Source organism: Mesoplodon bidens (genome assembly GCF_964165515.1).
Source record: "Mesoplodon bidens genome assembly, chromosome: 10".
Taxonomy (NCBI): Eukaryota; Metazoa; Chordata; class Mammalia; order Artiodactyla; family Ziphiidae; genus Mesoplodon; species Mesoplodon bidens.
Genome location: NC_138172.1, coordinates 41047608 through 41067091, shown reverse-complemented (window position 1 = coordinate 41067091; position 19484 = coordinate 41047608). Strand labels below are relative to the sequence as shown.

At 37.4% G+C, this 19484-nt stretch overlaps 1 protein-coding gene across 4 annotated transcripts in view; it reads right to left on the bottom strand.

Moving 5' to 3' along the window:
• The window catches only part of SETD2 (SET domain containing 2, histone lysine methyltransferase), a 120358-nt gene that overhangs the window by 43961 nt on the left and 56913 nt on the right, over nucleotides 1-19484 (bottom strand). Inside the window, exons 9-13 of one of the 4 annotated variants that reach the window (XR_014016893.1) lie at nucleotides 17812-17938; nucleotides 12056-12190; nucleotides 11182-11301; nucleotides 9102-9764; nucleotides 6095-6378 (exon numbers count right to left, since the gene is read on the bottom strand). Coding sequence is in view for 2 of the 4 variants with exons in the window: in XM_081246580.1 (XP_081102706.1) it covers nucleotides 6262-6378; nucleotides 9102-9764; nucleotides 11182-11301; nucleotides 12056-12190; nucleotides 17812-17938 (1162 nt within the window). In the remaining 2 variants the exon portion in view is untranslated. Of the gene's footprint in view, nucleotides 1-3497; nucleotides 6379-9101; nucleotides 9765-11181; nucleotides 11302-12055; nucleotides 12191-17811; nucleotides 17939-19484 lie in introns of those variants that run through there. The other 3 variants (XR_014016894.1, XM_081246580.1, XM_081246579.1) reach the window with 3 other exon arrangements.

Genomic DNA, 19484 nt, shown 5'->3' with positions numbered 1-19484 from the left:
ATAATACACATGTCTGGAAGTTTTATAAAATCACACACGAGAGGGGCGGAGGAAGGGAGAGTAAGGGGAAAAGGGAGTAGAATAATTTTATTTATTCTTTTAAACCCCTGAAGAAACACTCTAACTTCAGACAGCTGGGCTCCCAACAAACAAAAGATAATAAGATCCAATTTCAGTTTTCAGCCACTCAGAAAAATGGGCAAAGGATATGGACATAGTTCTTACAATAGGAAATATAAACGTAAATATATTCAATACTTCATGCATAAGAGAAATGCAAATTAAAACTATAACAATATTCCATTTTTGCCTATCAGTCTGACCAACATAAAGTTAGACAACACCTGTGTTGGCCAGGATGTAGTGAAACAGGCACTCTTACACATAAACATTGCTGATGAGAGTTAAACTGGTACAGCTATGAAGAGAGATTTGGCAGTACCTATCAAAATTACAAATAACACAGACTATGACTCAGATACACAACTTTTAGTAATTTATCCAACATATATATCCCACATATGTGAACATGTTCAAAAAGTTACTTGCTGCTAAGCTAAAGAAAGTAATCAACCTAAATGGCCGAAATAGAAGACTGATTAATATATGATTATGATAAATTGACTATGGTATATTTATACAATAAAATACTATGCAGTTATGAAAGATAAATTCTTCATAAACTGGTATGAAATAATCTTTACAATATATTAAGTAAAAAGGAGCTAAACAGTGGTGCCAGCTTTGTAAAAAAGGCAAAATATATACACATAATATGCACAAATTATCTCTAGAATGCTAACAACAAACTAGTTGTATTGGTTGCCTCCAGGGAACAGGACACGGGGCAGGGTTAGGAGTGAAATGTTGCCTTTTGCAGTATGCCTTTTGAATTTTGTCGTGTGCAGGAATGGTCTATTTTAAAAATTAAAAGAAAAGGTAACATGCCTCAGAAGCAGCCCTAGACACAGTACCAAAAGACTTCTGTGCATTGTGACTGCATTCAAGGTAAAGAATGAGGGGCTGTAAAGTCTCAGGCAAAGGCCTAAGGAACATGGGGATTCCCAAGGCAACTTCTAAATACTATTTAGCAAGTACCATACCTTAAAAAGCTTTCCTAGTTCACTGACATTCAGTTTATTTTTTATTTTTAAAGGAAGGCATCCGGGGTGCTGGTAATATTCCATTTCTCTCTCTTTTTAAAAAAATAATAAATTTATTTATTTATTTTTGGCCACACTGGGTCTTCATTGCTGTGCCCAGGCTTTCTCTTGTTGCAGCAAGTGGGGGCTACTTTTCGTCGTGGTGCGCGGGCTTCTCATTGCGGTGGCTTCCCTTGTTGCGGAGCACGGGCTCCAGGCGTGTGGGCTTCAGAAGTTGTGGCACGCAGGCTCAGTAGTTGTGGCTTGAGGGCTCCAGAGTGCAGGCTCAGTAGTTGTGGCGCACAGGCTTCGTTGTTCCGCAGCAAGTGGGATTTTCCCAGACCAGGGCTCGAACCCATCTCCCCTGCATTTGTGGGTAGATTCTTAACCACTGCGCTACCAGGGAAGTCCCTGCCATTCAGTTTAAACTTGTCCCCCCAAATTCCTCCTTCTCTAGCCTTACCCACCTTGAGTCTAATTCAAAAACTCTACCTTAACAACACTCGGTTTTATTCAACACGCATCTAAAATGTGCCGGGCTTCCACTAGTACTGAAGCACAAGGTGAACACCTGATACATGTGCCTGCTTTCAAGGCCTCCCCAGCCCAGTAGTAAAATATGTGTGTAGAAAAATTAAAGTTTTATTCTGGTAAGTAATCACTGAAGAATAATCAAGGTCATGATGATTAAATGTTTCTCAAATTTCAGATTTCTGTTTTCTAGGCAAGTTAATTCCAAATCTAAGATTTTCTTTTACACTTTCAAATTTACCTCCCTATAATTTTTCTAATTAAAACATAAAAATCACCACAGCCCTCCAAGAGACTTCACTGAAGTTATATGTTGCACTAGTCAATACAACGCTGCAGCTAAGACCATTCAGAAAACACTTTTTGGACCACAGTTCGTTCTTTTCCAACCCACATATATACACACCCCTGTTTGAGAAACTGCTCATATTTGTGGACCCTTGCCCCAGAAAACCCCACAGTTTTACATATGATTTCAAGCGTTCTGAAAATCCCTTGAAATTCAATCATGGATTCACAGGTTGATCTCTGCAGCATTAAGGAAAAAAGATACTTGAACAAAACACTAAAATGATAATTTCTATGATTTAAGAATGAATTTGAACTTATTACAGTTACTAAAACAGAAACAGATTGAGAGAAGTCTGAAAAGTATTCAGCAAAGATACATAATTGCATGAACTGTCTAGCAAGGACGTGGCAATCACTATTTGCTGGATCAGAAAAAGGAATGGAAAGAACATAGGATTAAATCAGAAGATAATTTTCAGCTGTGTCATTTAAAGTTAAGTTACAAACTCATGGGCCTGTTTGTTTCCCTTTTACAGTTGATAAAAACACCACCACTTACTTTACAGGGTTGTAAAGATTACATGACACTCATTCAAGTATTTTCTGACCACCTATCAAATAAAATATACACATTATGGATTCAAGAAGAATCAGGACTTCCCTGGTGGTCCAGTGGTTAAGACTCCGTGCTTACGGAGGGGCGTGGGTTCGGTCCCTGTTCAGCGAAGACGCCACATGCCATGGTGTGCGGCCAAAAAATTAAAATTTAAATTAAAAAAAAATAGCAGCAGTGTGGTACCATGGAAAAAGAAGGACCTTCTTCACTTCATCATTCAAATATTTATGAAGTACCAAACTACATAGTACTCTCTCACAGTGCCCTGAGGAGACTCAAGTGACCAAGACAGACACAGTCTCTGCCTCTGCACAATGTACAATTACGAAATGTTATCTGCTATGATTGGAAAGGATGTTATGGGAGCATAAAGAAAAGGCAGAATACTCTGTCTTGGAGGAACAGGAATGGTTTTCAGGGGAAAGGATGAAACTTAGATGAGAGGAGACATCTAAACAAAAGCAAGCCTTCTCAGAAACAAGTCAATGAGAGAGTGTGTGTGTGTGTGTGTGAACATTAATAGCACTGTCCCTCTGGTAGGCCAGAAACTCTTGAGGTGAAAATGCATACATAAATAAGGTCATGGCATGGTATGCAAGCCTTGTTAAGAAAAATGGGTTTAACTTAACAATGTAATGAGGAACCATTTAAAACTTTTAAATAGGACTTTGACATGAACAGATGTACATTTCCAAAAAGATCACTCTGGATACTGAATGTAGCACAGATTGTAGGGGGCACAGAGTAGTCATTCACTATTATTAAGTGGTAACTTATTACAACCATTACTAAAAAGATACCATGATAAAAGTAACTCTTACTACCAACGATTAAGGAATGGTCTCTGCCCTTGAAGATCTCATGGTCCTGTGAGGAGAAACAAGCATCTAAGCAAGTAATTTTAATAACCTGTTAAGACTGCTACCACTGTATAGAAATACAGAAAAAGGAATGATGGATTAGAAAATCACCATTTGTTAACAATCAGAGTTGTACAAGATTCAGGCAAATTCACAGGATGGATAAATTTCACAAAAGAGTATTTATTATTTCCAAAGGTGCTCCTATATTATACTCTTTAATTATAAAGGGGAAAATAGTGACTTTACATTGGAGAAACCTGGCAGACACCAACTCAACCAAGTGACTGAAGTTGACAATGCCAGTAATGGGATAAACGAACATTCCAAACAGAACTTCAGACAAACCCAAATTGAGGAATATTCTAAAAAATTTAAAAATATTCAAAAATGTGAAGTTTATAAAAGCCAAAGACTGAGGAACTAACTATTGCAGATTAAAGGATACTAAAGAGATACAACTCAATGTAAATATTGCTTGATCTCAGGTTAGATTCTGGATCAGAAATTTTCTTTTTTCTATAGAGGACATTATGTGCACAACTGGCAAAATCTGAAAGAGGTCTATTTAACAGATTAATAGTATTGTGTCACTGTAATTTGCTGATTTTGATAAGTACACTGAAGTCATAAAGAAGAATGTCCTTGTTTTTAGGAAATACACACTAAAAATATCTAGGCGCAGTGGGCATGGTATCTGTAACTTATTCTTTAAAAGTTAAAAAGAAATTAAGAGAAAATGTTAAGGTAAATTTGGTAAAATGTTAACACTGGGGAATCTGGATGAAGGGTTTAGAGGAATTTTTAATGTTTTTAACATACATCTGTCACTGGATGTGTATTACATGAAGAATACATAAAGAACAGTATTCTTGCAGTTTTCCTGTAAGTCTGAAATTACATCAAAATCAAAAGTTAAGAACATTAAGAAGGAAAGTTTATATATTTTCATTATGGTTATATATAAAACTAGATTATACCAACTTATCTGTACTCGAAAAGTCTCTTAAGTTTCCGACTAACTTGATCATGGTCCTGAGGGAAGAACGACATTCCTTACAGGTGTCTTCTAGCCCAGTAATTCTATAATGTATATACTCTCCCACTTCTCAGATAGTCCTATATCCAAATCACTTAAAGTAACTTTTCCTAAACAGAGTCAAGACTTTTTTTTAAAAAAAAGTAACTTCATGAGGTATGGAAACATGGTCATTATGTCTTTAGGGAAACAGAATTAAGAGCTCACCCAAAAGAATAAAGTGTCACAATGACTTCATTCAAAATCAGAATGTTTAGAGCAGCCAGATTCTGTACTTTATCATTTAGATTAGGTGTTGGCAAACTTTTTCTGTAAAGGACAAAGCAGTAAGTATTTTAGGCTTTGTTGGCCATCCAGTCTGATGCAACTACTCAACTCTACCAGTGCAGTGCAAAAGCAGCCACAGACGTATGTAAATGAACGAACTTGGCTGGGCTCCCCCCAAAACTTCATTTACGAAAAAAGGCAGCGGGGCAGATTAGGCCACCCCATAATTTAGATGAAAGTATTATCTGATAATAAAGAAACCAGGCTACTAATAAGTTTTAGACCATGTTTGCCTTTTATCAAATGAGATTCTTATTACAAAAATTCAATGTAGTGGTACCTAAAATAGTGCTCTTTGGGGGCAATTCTGTATTTTACACAAAAGGATAAGTAATACTGATCCTTTTGGATACAGAATAATGTCTACTAAGGATTTTGAAATTTATTACAGAAATTCAGGGCACATCATTTCATTTTGAAATGTTGCATAGCAGATTTCACGTATTAGTTAGGAACCAAAATTTCAAGCAGTGACTCAAAACTTGTTTTATTTTTTTTGACCACGTGGCTTTTGGGATCTTAGTGCCCCGACCAGGGATTGAACCCAGGCCCTCAGCAGTGGAAGCACAGAGTCCTAACCACTGGACCACCAGGGAGTTCCCCAGACTCAAAACTTTTCAGTTGGGTAACTCTCTGAATTATTTAAAACTTCTGTAGAGAGTTCAATGCTTAACTTTCTAGGAAAATAATATGTTTAATTAAAGATAATGTCTCGAGATAAAGATGAAAAAGATAATAAGGATGGTTCTTAAGAAAAGTCCAACTTATCACATGTACAAAATGTCCCTAAATCATCTAATCCAGGTGTAACTGTAACTACTCAGACTTCACTATAAGGAGACACACATCCTGTAACCTAAGTGTTTATAAGAGAGGCTCTGGAATCACTAGCCATCACAATCTCTCAGCTGTTTAATTGCAACTGAAACTGCCAAATTCATGGGAACCTTACCTCTTCTTCTCATGATCCAAATGAAGATTTTCCAGTCAAGTTTATAATTAATCATCACTTATAACCAGCTGTTTTGCCCTGTGAAGTGTCGGGTATATTTTCAGCAAGAGGGGTGATGTACAGTAATTCCTTTTGCAAACAGAAATATATGCACATGTCCCTGCTGAAAATGTAGCCTAGTTAATTTGCATGTGAAAATGAATACATGCTCATGTGTAGTAGCAATGTGCTAAGTGATGTTTCTTGTTGAGGTCTACTTTAGGAGTAAAAAATGTGTAAGCCTTGTGGAACCAAGGCAGTGGTCCTGTGTATAGAGGTATAGAAAAAGTAGCTCACTTAATCCTTTCTCGCCAGGAGTCGGGATTTTCCCAGAACGACATCCATTGTCGGCAATGGACGCACCAAAATAACGCCGGTGCCAGTGAGTTAACCACCTCTGTCCTCTTTTCACCTATTATATTTTTCATGCATCATCCAACTTCCCAACCATCTTCCTGTTTTCTTCACAGAATGCACGCTAGGTTCTTGTTTTTCTTCAGCACGAAGTTGAAAATGGAGTTGAGAAAAGGAGACACATGGTCAGCTGGTGATGTTAACAAGCTCCTTGCTGCCCTGAGAAGCTAGATGGAAATGGTTCAAGTTACAAGGGGGATCATCATCAGATCTGGGAGGACAAAGAGTAATTCATGAAGCTTCATTCCCTTCCCTCCCACCCTCTTTCATTTACTGATGATCCCTATAGTCTGCCTTCACAGCAAAATCAAGATTAAGAAATCTGAAGCAACCTCTTTCAGTTCTTCACTCCATCCAGTATGTAGAAAGGACAAGTGGAACACATGTCCAGCAATGTTACAGTGGCCCAGGAAGGTCAGGGAAGCTTGGAGTGGCTAACATAACCACAATCTTAGATAAATGCTTTTTAGTATAATCTTGAAATTAACATCAGCAACTAACACATGCTTGGCAACAGGTGCTTAATAAAGGTTGGTTGAATAACACATTTTCTTTTCTGCCAACATCTACTTGAACACACAGGTGGAAGTCAGACAGAAGTAGTTAACTCTTTCAATGCCGGGAATAGGATGGATATATAGTAATCACATCAAGTCAAGGTGTTTCTCTAAAACATGTTCAAATTATGGGTTCCCTAGCTGAAGTATATTTTTTAAGGACAACTATAACCGGTTTTGAAATTAGAACCATAGTGAATGTTAATTAGAATGATAGATGAATTAAGAACCCCAGCATCAATGTGTAACAAAACATCACAGTTCAGGAAAGCAAAAACATTTCTCAGTAATGCAATTCTAGATGGGTAATGATTCCAGAGCAAACTATAAAGTTTGAGGAAGGAGAATTTTATTTAATAACTTCCTTGATGCTAAGAATTGGGATAAATCCAAAGTATGAACGTTAAGAATATATTTTAGGTACAAATAAAATTTTAAACCTCAAGTCAAGAGGATCATCAGTCTACATAGTACTGTGCAACCACTTTGATCTTTCAGATAGGAGTGAAGAGGACAAGCAAGGGAAGAAATAATTTTGTAGGACTCAAAAACATTTATGTCTGGAGTGTGAGTTTAAAGTACCAGTTATATCTAATTGAGTTAAGGATATTCCAGAGAATAATTTATATCATTACAATTATAATTAAAAAAACTATCATACAGAGAAACAAAAACATTTACTTATTTCAGATTTTAAGAAGAGACAGGTTTTTAAGAAATTAAGATGATTATGTCTTTTTTTTTTTTTAATTACGTCAACCAGAGCCTTCTCAGGCAAAAGTGAACTACTAGGTCTACAACCCCCCTCTCTATAAAACTATGTCTGTAAGGTCTTTTCTACCTTCACCTGAGTGTCTGTCTCCATTTCCACCTTCCTTACTGAGCCAATCATAGTACAGGCTCTACTAGCAGTCTCCAAACACAAGAGGGACTTCGTCCAGGGACTCCTGTGCCATCACAAAGCAGGCCTTAAATAAAGGTTCACACAAAGGACTGTCCCAGCAGGTCTTTCAATTAATTGCAACTCCAGTTCCTGCGTTCACATGTTGTATCATAAACAGATTTACTCTGAATCTTTCCTTTTGTATTTATAAAAAGGTCAGATTTCAAATAATAAGGCTGAGTTTATGCTGAACTGTAGGTGATCAAAGAGTAGCATGAGTAAGAGCTCAAATGGGTAAATGAGAGCTGAAACCACACCATACTTAAAGAAGGGTCTCAACACAGTAAATTACAAATGCAAAAATAAGCACAGTGCACAACCAACCAACTACTCATTCTGCTCAGTATAAGGATAGTTCCCTATGGGTCAAATGGTAGGATATAATGGGTGAGCTTTGTAGTCATAATTGGGAACAGAGAAGACTCAGGTGTCCATTTTGCTGCAAATCTGTATTCTTGGTTTATCTGGTTGCTTCACCTCTGGCACAAGAAAGAAGGAACAGAAAAACAGAGGCTAGGTAGTAACCTGTTCCCACAGAGTCCTCAAGACCTGGATCCCAGGATCCCACTTACAATCAGAATTTGCCACATCTCTCCTAGGCTCATCCTGTTATTCACTTCTGTGTTTATCCAAGACCCAGACTGGGTTCTCTGCAAAGAAAACCCTGCACATCATGCTATATACTTTAACAAGTGATTATGCAAGTATTAGATGTAAGGGTTCCAGAACTCTATATTTTTCTTCTCGATAACATCTTCTGGCCAGAAAAATAGGCATTTAAAAGTAGGCCTATTTCAGAAACAATAATAAAACTGAATATGAACTAGCTCCATATAATGTTGTTTTACTGGAACAGGTATTTACGTTCAATAGTTTTTGTTTGTTTTTGTCATGAGACATTCCACCAAGCTAACAAGCATGATTCTATAGCTTTATATGTTCAATCATTTTTGATGAAAAGTTGCAAAATTACCTTGGCTTCCAATTAATTTTATTTTTAATTAATTTCTAGTTAATCCAATAAATTAATTTCCAATTATTTTAAACATTCATTTTTTTCTTACATAGGCTCAAATGTAGAATCCATATTTGTTACTAAAAGGATTTTGTTTTTAATGTAAAGACCACTTGAATGACTGAATTTACTGTTGTGATATACCTTTGTAAACAAGGAAAAGGGGGATGTTTGTATATTAGTTTGGCTGGTATTTCTGGCCAAGGTTTAAAAGACATTATTTATTTATAAAGACATTTATAATTAGCTGACAGAGAGATAGTATTCCATTTTTCAAAAATACACATAGCTAGAAAAGTAGGTAATTCGACTGAAGGTTTATAGAACTCTAAACCTGGGTAATTCAGGTTAAAATGAACAGAAATGTTTTCTTACCTTTAGGTCTTTCCAACTGTCCAGGAGCTTGGTGGCCAAATCACTTATATCTACTGTTTTATCTGGCTGTTCCTGGCTCCTCTCACTCTCCACATCAGATACACCCTCCTCTTCATCTTGGGATGGTGTTTCCTCAGCAATAGGTTCATCTAGTTTTGTGCCATTGCTCTCTTTAGGCTCTATTTCAGTGTCAGCCTCTGGTTCAGATGTGGGTAGCTTAATGGCCTCCACAGCAATTTCACTATCAACTTTAGATTCAGACAGCTGTTGTGTGAGTAGCTGTTGTGACTGTAACTCTTCCTCTTCTTCTACAGGGACGTTTTCTAACTGGTCAAGGTCCTCTTTGCCATCCTTGCCTTCTAGCTCGCTGGTAGCATCAGAGATTGCACTGTCCATGCTATTTTCACTTATAATTTTAAGTCTGCGAAACATTAGCTTCTTGGGGGTGTCTGTATCAGCTTCTATGCTCAGTTTGGTGGAAGGATCAGGTGTGTTGAGCGGTGTGTGAGCACGTGATGTATTCTCGCTAGAATACCCATCTCCTTCACTCAGCTGAGGGACAGCAGTCTTGGTTTGAGACCAACGTTGAATAATAGGAAGTACTTTGCTTTCCTCCAACATATTTTTAGTAGGAATGGGTAAATGTTCCAAAGTCTTTATAATCTGATTAAACATAATTTAAAAAAAAACAAACATCACTTTGTACAGTTGACTTTCCAAGCCTCTCCATGGGACTCAGATCAATTCTGCAGAAGCAGTGCTTTTTTTACTGTCTTATTAAATTAAGACCTAAATCTTGTAACCACGGACGGATTTAAATGTCATAATATTACTTTCCTCTAGTATGGAAGGAAAAGTGTTTGATTTTTTATTTTTTTGGCTGCACCACGAGGCATGTGGGATCTTAGTTCCCCAACCAGGGATCAAACCCGTGCCCCTTGCAGTGGAAGCTGAGAGTCTCAACCACTGGACCGCCAGCGAAGTCCCAGAAAAGTGTTTTAATAAGCCTGACCAGCAAGAATAAAATGTGAAGCAGGTGACTGCTCACACATCAAAATAGGACTAGTTTAATTAATATTCTCCACCAGTAGTTCTCAAACCCAGGTAGATTTTTTAAAAATATAAACACTACTGGACCTCATCCTGGGTATGTTTTTCTAAAAAGTTTCCCAAGTGACTGTGATAAAGGCTTGGGAACTAAGCAACAATATATATTTAAATGTCTTGCATACAAACAAAAAATGCATATATTACTTAACCTCCTTAGCCGTTGACAAACAGCTGTCTAGCAAAGAGAAACACTCTCTTCATTCTGAGATAACCACCCCCATCCCACACTCTGAAATCCAAGAATTTCCTCCAAAGTACTCCCCCAGTGTAGTCCTACAGAAACCCCAAGGCTTCCTCAACTCCTACTTATTGCTGAATCTCCTGGGAGAAGGATGGAGGCGAGACAATCACTCATTTGCCCGCTCACGTTTTTGTTTTTAAAAGTATATTATTAAATGACTTGGGGATTATATTAGCACTTATGATTAAAAAGAACTACATTTAAACCAAATTAGAAAATATTGTGTATTTCATGGGACAGTATAAATATAACAATTCCACTAACGACATGGTCAATGAACATCTATTTAGATCTTTTAAAACAATTTACTCCTCAAAATGTTCTTACTCTTGTCATCCAGAATTCAGCTCCTTCATAATTTTTTAGAACCCCAGAATTTAAGTTCCATATGGTTTCCTATCTTTTTAAAATTATGGTTTTAGCAACACACTGGACCTTTCACTTAACTATAATACTAGTATATCTTGCTCTTGCAGTTCCCAACTATGTAGTACTAAGCTTTAAAAGATACCATAGGGAAAACCACTGGGCAAATTCACTTCCAGCAAGGTGTATGTAAAGTTACAGTTATAGGAATGATATTGGGATGATAAAATGATGTAATTATTTAATATGAGTGGTAAATATAGTGCTAAATTCATTATCACTGATATTATCACAATACCCTCAACCTAAATAATAAATACAGTGGTTTTAAGAAACAAACAGGTCAGCTGAATGTGAACTGACCTCTTCCTGAAGCTTCCGGTTACTTTCCCGGCCATCACCTAGTTCTGCCATCCAGATCCACAACAAAGACAGCCCATGACGTTCCAGAAAGGACTTCAGGCAAGACTGTGAATGTGTATTCTTCCATGGGGGAAGCAAAGCAGGATGCAGTGTATTGGGGGATGGGAGGAGGGAGACACATAATACCAGAAAGAGTGTTAAAGAGGGCCCACAGAGAGGACTAAAGAGTTCATTTATATTCAAAAAGAAACCTAGAAATTTTATTTTGATTAATCTACTAGAACTGTGCAATTAATAAATGCTTTAAAGTCAGAGATTATAATCTTTTTTGATACTTAAAATGTCAACCTTGACTTTACTAAAGTTCAAATTTTGAAGGACTAAGAAAAAAAATTATATTCACCATTTTTACTGAAAAAGTTAAAACTATAAAAAAATCTAAAAATCTTTTCTTATTATCCAACTTCTTGTGGAATATTTAATAAACTGGAGTAAATATGATTACTGTTAAAATTCCTTGCTTTGAGATCCTGTGGTAAAAATGGCCTTGCCATGCTAATAATCAAGTGGCGGTGGGGAGAGACCCTCTATCAAGTGTCATGAATTCTTACACATACAAAAAAAATTCCACCATGTTCTTTGACTAGAGAGAAAACACACAATATCTACTAATAGATTAAATGATGCTGAACTCTTAAGACATTTTTAAGAGTACAAGTTTTCAAAGTCATATAGAACTCACATATCCATTTTAAAAACGAGTAACTCTTCTCGTATCAGAATTATTCCTTTTCCATTCATCATTCTGGATTGTAGTTTAAATGTCCCACCTCAAATTCAGAAATAAAAAATAAATTAATATCAAAGTGTTCACCTGGATGAGCTTGAGACAGGTAAGTTTCTGTTCCAAAGTTTCAATTCTAACCATTAGCCGGGATAAGCTGAGCACCTGGTTTTTATCAGAGAGACCCTCACCATTCTCCATCAGAGCTTCTAGCTCTCCATCCACCTGCCACAGCAAGGAAAAATATATGGTTATAGACGACAACAAAAACAACAACAACAAAACCCCCAATAATCTAAGAATCAAACAATCTGAAAAGATGCTCGACCTCACCAATAATAAGGAAAGCTAAGACCACAGTAAGAAACCATGTTACACTCACTATAAGAAGTCTGATAAAATCAAGTCTAGGCAAAGATGTGGGTCAAAACAAACTTTTGTACACTGCTAATGAAAATATAAATTGGTATGATCAATTTGAAAAGCATTTCATTCAATCATCAAATATTTACCAAGAACTTATACATCAAGTATAGTTCTAGGTGCTGAAGACATTGCAATGAAGCAAAACAAAAAAATCTGCCTTTGTAGGAGGAAGAAAAATTATATTAGGTGAGAAGTATGTCAGAAAAAAAAAGTATGTCAGAAAAAATAAAGCATTGAAATAAAGCTTGAAAAATAAAATATTTGTATCCCCTATGCCTAGCCGCTGTACACCTAAGAATAAACCCTAGAGAAACTTCTGCACATGTGTACTCTGAGAATCAGAAGAATGTTCATTGAACAGACATTCATAAGAGCAAAAAACTGCCAACAACCCAAATGCCTGTGGCCAGGCTGGATAAACCAGCATGTTCACATAATGGCATATACCACAATGAAAGAAATCAAGTGCAGCCAAATGCAACAAAAATTATCAATCTTAGCACACATAATGCTATGTAAAAAAATAAAGTTACAGAATATTGCATGCTGTATGAATCCGTTTCTCTGCACCTCAAACAAAAATTTTTATAGATACATCTGAAAAGTCTACTTTAAAATGGCAAGGGGGGGCCTCCCTGGTGGCGCAGTGGTTGAGAGTCCGCCTGCCGATGCAGGGGATACGGGTTCGTGCCCCGGTCTGGGAGGATCCCATATGCCGCGGAGCGGCTGGGCCCGTGAGCCATGGCCGCTGGGCCTGCGCGTCCGGAGCCTGTGCTCCGCAGCGGGAGAGGCCACAACAGTGAGAGGCCCGCATACCACAAAAAGAAAAAAAAACAAAAAATGGCAAGGGGGACTTCCCAGATGATGCAGTGGTTAAGAATCCACATGCCAATGCAGGGGACACAGGTTCGATCCCTCATCCGGGAAGATCCCACATGCCGCAGAGCAACTAAGCCCGTGGCCCCAACTACTGAGCCTGTGCTCCAGAGCCCAAGAGCCACAACTACTGAGCCCACATGCCACAACTACTGAAGTCTGCACACCTAGAGCCCATGCTCCGCAACAAGAGAAGCCACCACAATGAGAAGCCCACATACCACAATGAAAATTAGCCTCCGCTCGCCGCAACTAGAGAAAGCCCATGCGCAGTAACAAAGACCCAACACAACCATAAATAAATGAATGAATGAATGAATGAATGAATGAATGAATGAATTTTTGTTTGTTTGTTTGTTTTTAAAAAGGGGCAAGGGAGGTAAGCCACAAAATTCAAAATGGTGGTATCCTCCAGGAGCTATAAGCAGAGAGAAGGAAGCAGAGAAGTGCTCAAAAGCACATATAAAGTATAATTATAGGCTTTATAACTTACATAAATTCTTTGTTCCAAAGATATTAAATAATAGAGAACAACAGCAACAAAAATCAAGGTTCCAAAGCTTGTTTTCTAGCTGTGTTGCAGTAGTTATAAAAGATATAAAGACACCCTCACAGGGCTTCCCTGGTGGCGCAGTGGTTGAGAGTCCGCCTGCCGATGCAGCGGACACAGGTTCGTGCCCCGGTCCGGGAAGATACCATATGGCGCAGAGCGGCTGGGCCCGTGAGCCATGGCCGCTGAGCCTGCGCGTCTGGAGCCTGTGCTCCGCAACGGGAGAGGCCACACAGTGAGAGGCCGCGTACCGCAAGAAAAAAAAAAAAAAGACACCCTCACAGAACTTACTATCGCGGAGATAAAATTAACTCATATGAAAACGAACAATGATATAAATGTTAATGGTAAATGTTAATGTTAAAAAACCTAAGAGGTCCAAGATGAAGGGAGTGCTTAAAATGAGAGTCACCAGAGGGCTTCCCTGGTGGCGCAGTGGTTGAGAGTCCGCCTGCCAATGCAGGGGACGCGGGTTCGTGCCCTGGTCCGGGAAGATCCCACATGCCGCAGAGCGGCTGGGCCCGTGAGCCATGGCTGCTGAGCCTGCGCGTCCAGAGACTGTGCTCCGCAATGGGAGAGGCCACAATAGTGAGAGGCCCGTGTACCGCAAAAAAAAAAAAAAAGAGAGTCACCAGAAATGAATTCACCGAAGCGGGGTTAGAAATAGGTAAGATAAATACAAGAGGAGGGAGGAGGGAGGAAGCAGAAGGAAAAGTCTGAACAACCTGAAATGGAAAATTATGACAGTGCATACTATGCTCAGCCTGGCTGGAGTGGATAAGGTGCGGTGAGGAATTGAGAAAAATCTTATCAAAAAGAAGACTGGTGTTAGAACATCTCAGATGTAATATAAAAGAATCTGGATTTGATGACACTAAGTAAGAGAGCTCTATTACTGAATCCCAAAAAGGGAATAATATGATCAAAATGGAATTTGAGAATAATTAGTCTGACAATAACAGGATGAAATCTAGACAAAATAGAGATTGAAGGAGAAGAGATATAAATGATAGCATTAAATCAGCTTGACATGAAATGATAAAAGTACAGAATGAGCTGATAATAAATTAGAGAAAAGCAAATCTAAAAGAAAAAATCTTGAAATTTTCTGTTACTTAACTGGTAAATTTTGTTACTCACTTAATATAATTTTAGGCAAGGCATTGAAACACTTCTATTTCATATTATACCCCAAAACTCTTATTATGGTATATAGAACAAAAATAAATGAGAAAATATAAAATGCTGCCTGCAAGAAGTTGAAGATATATAAACTCATTTTTTCCTTCTGAAAAGTACATTTGAGGCTCATCCTTTTTCGTTTCCAGTATTATTTCTTAGGTTTTGAATAGATTAAATACATGAACAGAAAAGCCAATTTACAGTTAAATCTTAATGTAAGACAATTTCCTTAAAGATGTTTTTTTCCTTGCATATCCTAAATGTAAAAATTTCCTGTGTCCCAAATTCCAGAGGATTAGCATAGGAAAGACCAAGGGCTTTAAAATACTACTTTCCCTCTCAAATACAAGAATCTTGCTTTTGAAAGTTTTGAGATGCAAATATTCACTAAGCTTATATTTCCTTTTGGGGTTATTTCCTTTTCATAATTAGGCATGTAATCTGAAAAGTTAAAATTGAGTTGTTACTTTCATTCATCAATAAATTGAGTAGATATTACTGTATAAGAGGCACTACTGGGATATAAAAAAGTAGCATTCTTAAGGAAATAAACAGTAAAAATGTAGAAGTATAAATAACAACATTTTGCAAACAAAATAGAGAGGGTGAACAACCTTTGAACATTCCTACTATAATGATAAGCTTAATGGTTGTATTACATAAAAGTAAGCATGCCAATCCTAGTGGTGATATGATACAGCTTCCATAATTTGGGGTACTCAAGTGAACAATCAATTGTGGAATTAATAACTTTTAGGACACCTACAGGGGAGGAAGCCAGGAGATGACTGACATTGATTGCTTTCATTAAATTTACTAAAAGTATTTATTTTTCATTTATGGGTCACCGCCTTCCAAAAAGGATTTATGGTAAGTATAAGGAGGATTAGGATGTATTTTAATAAATTACTGATAAATGAAAATTTATATGTATATACACAATTCTACAGCACTTAAAAATTTATTCTGTTAATTACCTAATCAGTTCAAGAAAAATGTTTATTCTTTATTTTGGGGTATGAACTGTCTTTAATGGGTCTAAAGCACCACTGTTAATACATTCTGATAAATATACGTATAGAGGGCTTCCCTGGTGGCGCAGTGGTTGAGAGTCCACCCGCCGATGCAGGGGACACGGGTTCATGCCCCGGTCCAGGAAGATCCCACATGCCGCGGAGCAACTAAGCCTGCGAGCCACAATTACTGAGCCTGCGCTCTAGAGCCTACGAGCCACAACTACTGAAGCCCACACGCCTAGAGCCGGTGCTCCGCAACAAGAGAAGCCACTGCAATGAGAAGCCCCGCGCACTGCAATGAAGAGTAGCCCCTGCTCACCGCAACTAGAGAAAGCCCACGTGCAGCAACGAAAACCCAACACAGCCAAAAAATAAATAAAATAAAAATTTTTTTTAAAATTGTAGAAATATATATATATATCATTTCTAAAACTCTACACAAAGGAACTCAATACGGTTAAAAGCAAAGAAAAGAGTTAGACTAGCTCTTTCCCATCGCTTATTGGGTGACCTTGTAACCTCTGTGCTTTAGTGTTCTCATCTGTAAAAGAGGGAAAATCCTTGTACCTAACTTAAAGGGCTTATTGTGAGAATTAAATGATTTAATGTGTCAGGCGCTTAGAAGAGTGCTTAGCACACAGTTACAATATATATGCTCTCTAAAAAAGAGCTGAAGCAACAATACTCTGAAGAGCATTTGTTCATCTTGGGTGGTAGAAGCATGGGTGTTTCTTGTAAACTTTCCCTTTTTGCATTTTTTAAATGACTCTTTTTTGATCCTTTTTTTTTTAAATTTTTAAATGGCCCTTTCTAATGCTTCCTGCTATCTAAGTCTTCTTATAGAATTCAGGTTCTCAGTAACTAATTCTCTCCAATTAATTTGGGTTTACTGACATCACCTTTTAACTATTATATTTTTATCCCTTTCCTGACTTATGTATTCTATCTGCTCAACTAAATAGTAAGACTGCTGTCATTTATAATTCTTAACATAAGTATGGGTTCCTGAAAAGCCTAGGAATGAGCTCACTGCAAAAGACTCACAGGTGGATTTGCTGGCTAACACCTCTGGCCCCCTGGCTCCTTCTGGCCCTCCACTAAGATTCATAGGTCTGGGGATAGGCCCAAAAATGTGCCTTTTTACAATGGACCCTGCCAAGTGGTTCTGAGGCGGAGAAACACTGCTCTGACAAAGGGATCCTCAGAAAAAGGGGGGTGGAATTTTTAAAAACGACACAAAATTCTTGTCCTAGTTAAGAGCTCCTGTAGTAGCAAGATACCACTCACCTCCAGTTGCGACTCAGGTGAACTGGAGTAGAAAAAAGGCTATCAACCACTGTTCTAATGGATTAAATACAAAGACCATCTGAGACTATCCCTTTCTCACTCTTGGGTTGCCTGTTACCTCTCAAAACTCACCTTACGCTCCAAGGAGGATTTTTAGAGATTTTAAGAACACATGCAAACAAAAGACAAAACAATATTAAAAGATTAGGAATGTAGATCAGACTTATGTGAGTCAACAGATAAACATGTTACTTATATATAAGATTAGGAGTTTTACAGGCTCTCAAAAACTATTAGCCTGTCTGTTTTCAAGATGACTTCAATAGTTCTCAGTATCCACGTCTAATCTCCATGAAACAAAAATAGCAATCGTACTTCTTTTCCATGATTATCTCATCTGACCCTGAATTTCTCTGGTTGTAGTTTGACTTTTCAAAGTTCAATCAGGAAAGCTACCTCCCTTCTTAAGATGCACATTGTGACAGTTGAAAGAAGAATGGAACACTTACCGAATCCTTCTTCCGAGATCGTTCTTTCTTCATTTTCCCTCCTGCTGCTCTGATGCTGACTCTGTTCTCTCCTCCCAGGTAACCCCGGCAATTAGCCGACCCACAGAAACACTTCTGCGCTTCTTTCCTGTTCAAGGAGCATAAGAAAGATGTCAATTATGTGAAAGTAAACCATAAAAAATGTTGATAGTATAGCAACTACATACAGGAGAAGAGTCAATCCAGCTTAAAGGAAAAAAACAGTTTTTCTAAGAGACACCAACAAACCTGATACTAGCTAATGGAAATGCCTGAAAATTGCTCTTAAAAGTCATTCTTTATTAGCTAGACAAAACTAGCCAGGAAATTAATAAGTAATTTCTCCACTTATGAGAGTTTCTACTAATGTATGAAAATAAGAGATCATATATACCTGTTGGGGCTAAGAACAAAATTGCTTAAACAGATCAACACCTATAACTTATATGTAAATATTTAACTGACATACAGAACAAAATGTATTATTATGAACAGATAGACACATATAAAATGCATAATTAGTAAAGGACACTTAGACACGTGGTTATTAAAAGTTATTATTACATAAGGATGAGACACTACTAATAAATATAGTAATAAATAAATGTAACCATGGAGTCAACGTAAAGTGGAAGAAAGAATACAGGCCTAAGTCTACAGCCCTGGGTATAAACCACCTCTGCCATTTATTTACTCTGCAACCAGAGCTGCCCAAGGAAAACACAAAGGACTATTCCAAAAGTAAACTGATAGATTTAGTATATAACAGTAGCAATCAGAGGCACAAAAATATTTGATAAATACAGCAGGGAATCACAAACAGCACTTAATTTCCAGTTGCCTTTCTTTCAAAGAGGACAGTACAAATACAAGAGGAAAAAAAAAATAATGGAGCCCTACATGGAACCTGGTCAACCCCAGAATACTTGACCATTGCCTAGATCCATTAGTTCATGAGGTGTTGCAAAATGGTGATACCATTACTGCTTCATTTATTAGCTAAAATAACCTCTATAAAGAATTTCCTCTCACCAACTGCTTGGTTTAATCAAAAATTCACTGGGAAAGGATGGATAAATGCTTGATTTTTTTCTTCTTTTAATTTTTAAACTAGTGGTTACTCGTAGGGAGAGGGGAAGGGGCAAAAGAGGGATAGGGGATTAAGAGATGTAACTATTATGCATAAAATAAATAAGCTACTAGGATGTACTGTACAACAGAGGGAATATAGCCAGTGTTTTGTAGTAACTATGGATGGAAACCTTTAAAAATTGTGATTCACTATGTTGCATACCTGTAACTTATGTAATATTGCACATCAACTATACTTCAATTAAAAAAAAAACAAACTAGTTTCCAAAATCATGAATTGGTTCCTTTCAATTATGACTAATGCGCTTTTATTTTTTAAATGTCATTAAAACTCATGGATTTTACATAGTGTGTTTCAAACCACTTGCCATTATTATTCTTAATGATGCTTAAGTGTTAATAAGAACTCTCCCACTTTTGGTGAGATTCTATTCAAGCTATCTCCGAAGTCCCTTTGACATGACCCTCCTAATCTTTTATAACTGGTTTTCTGGTATGAGGAGATAAACCAGAGTCATCTTGTTCAATACCTGTCCCAAAGTTGACACCATATATTTCTCCGA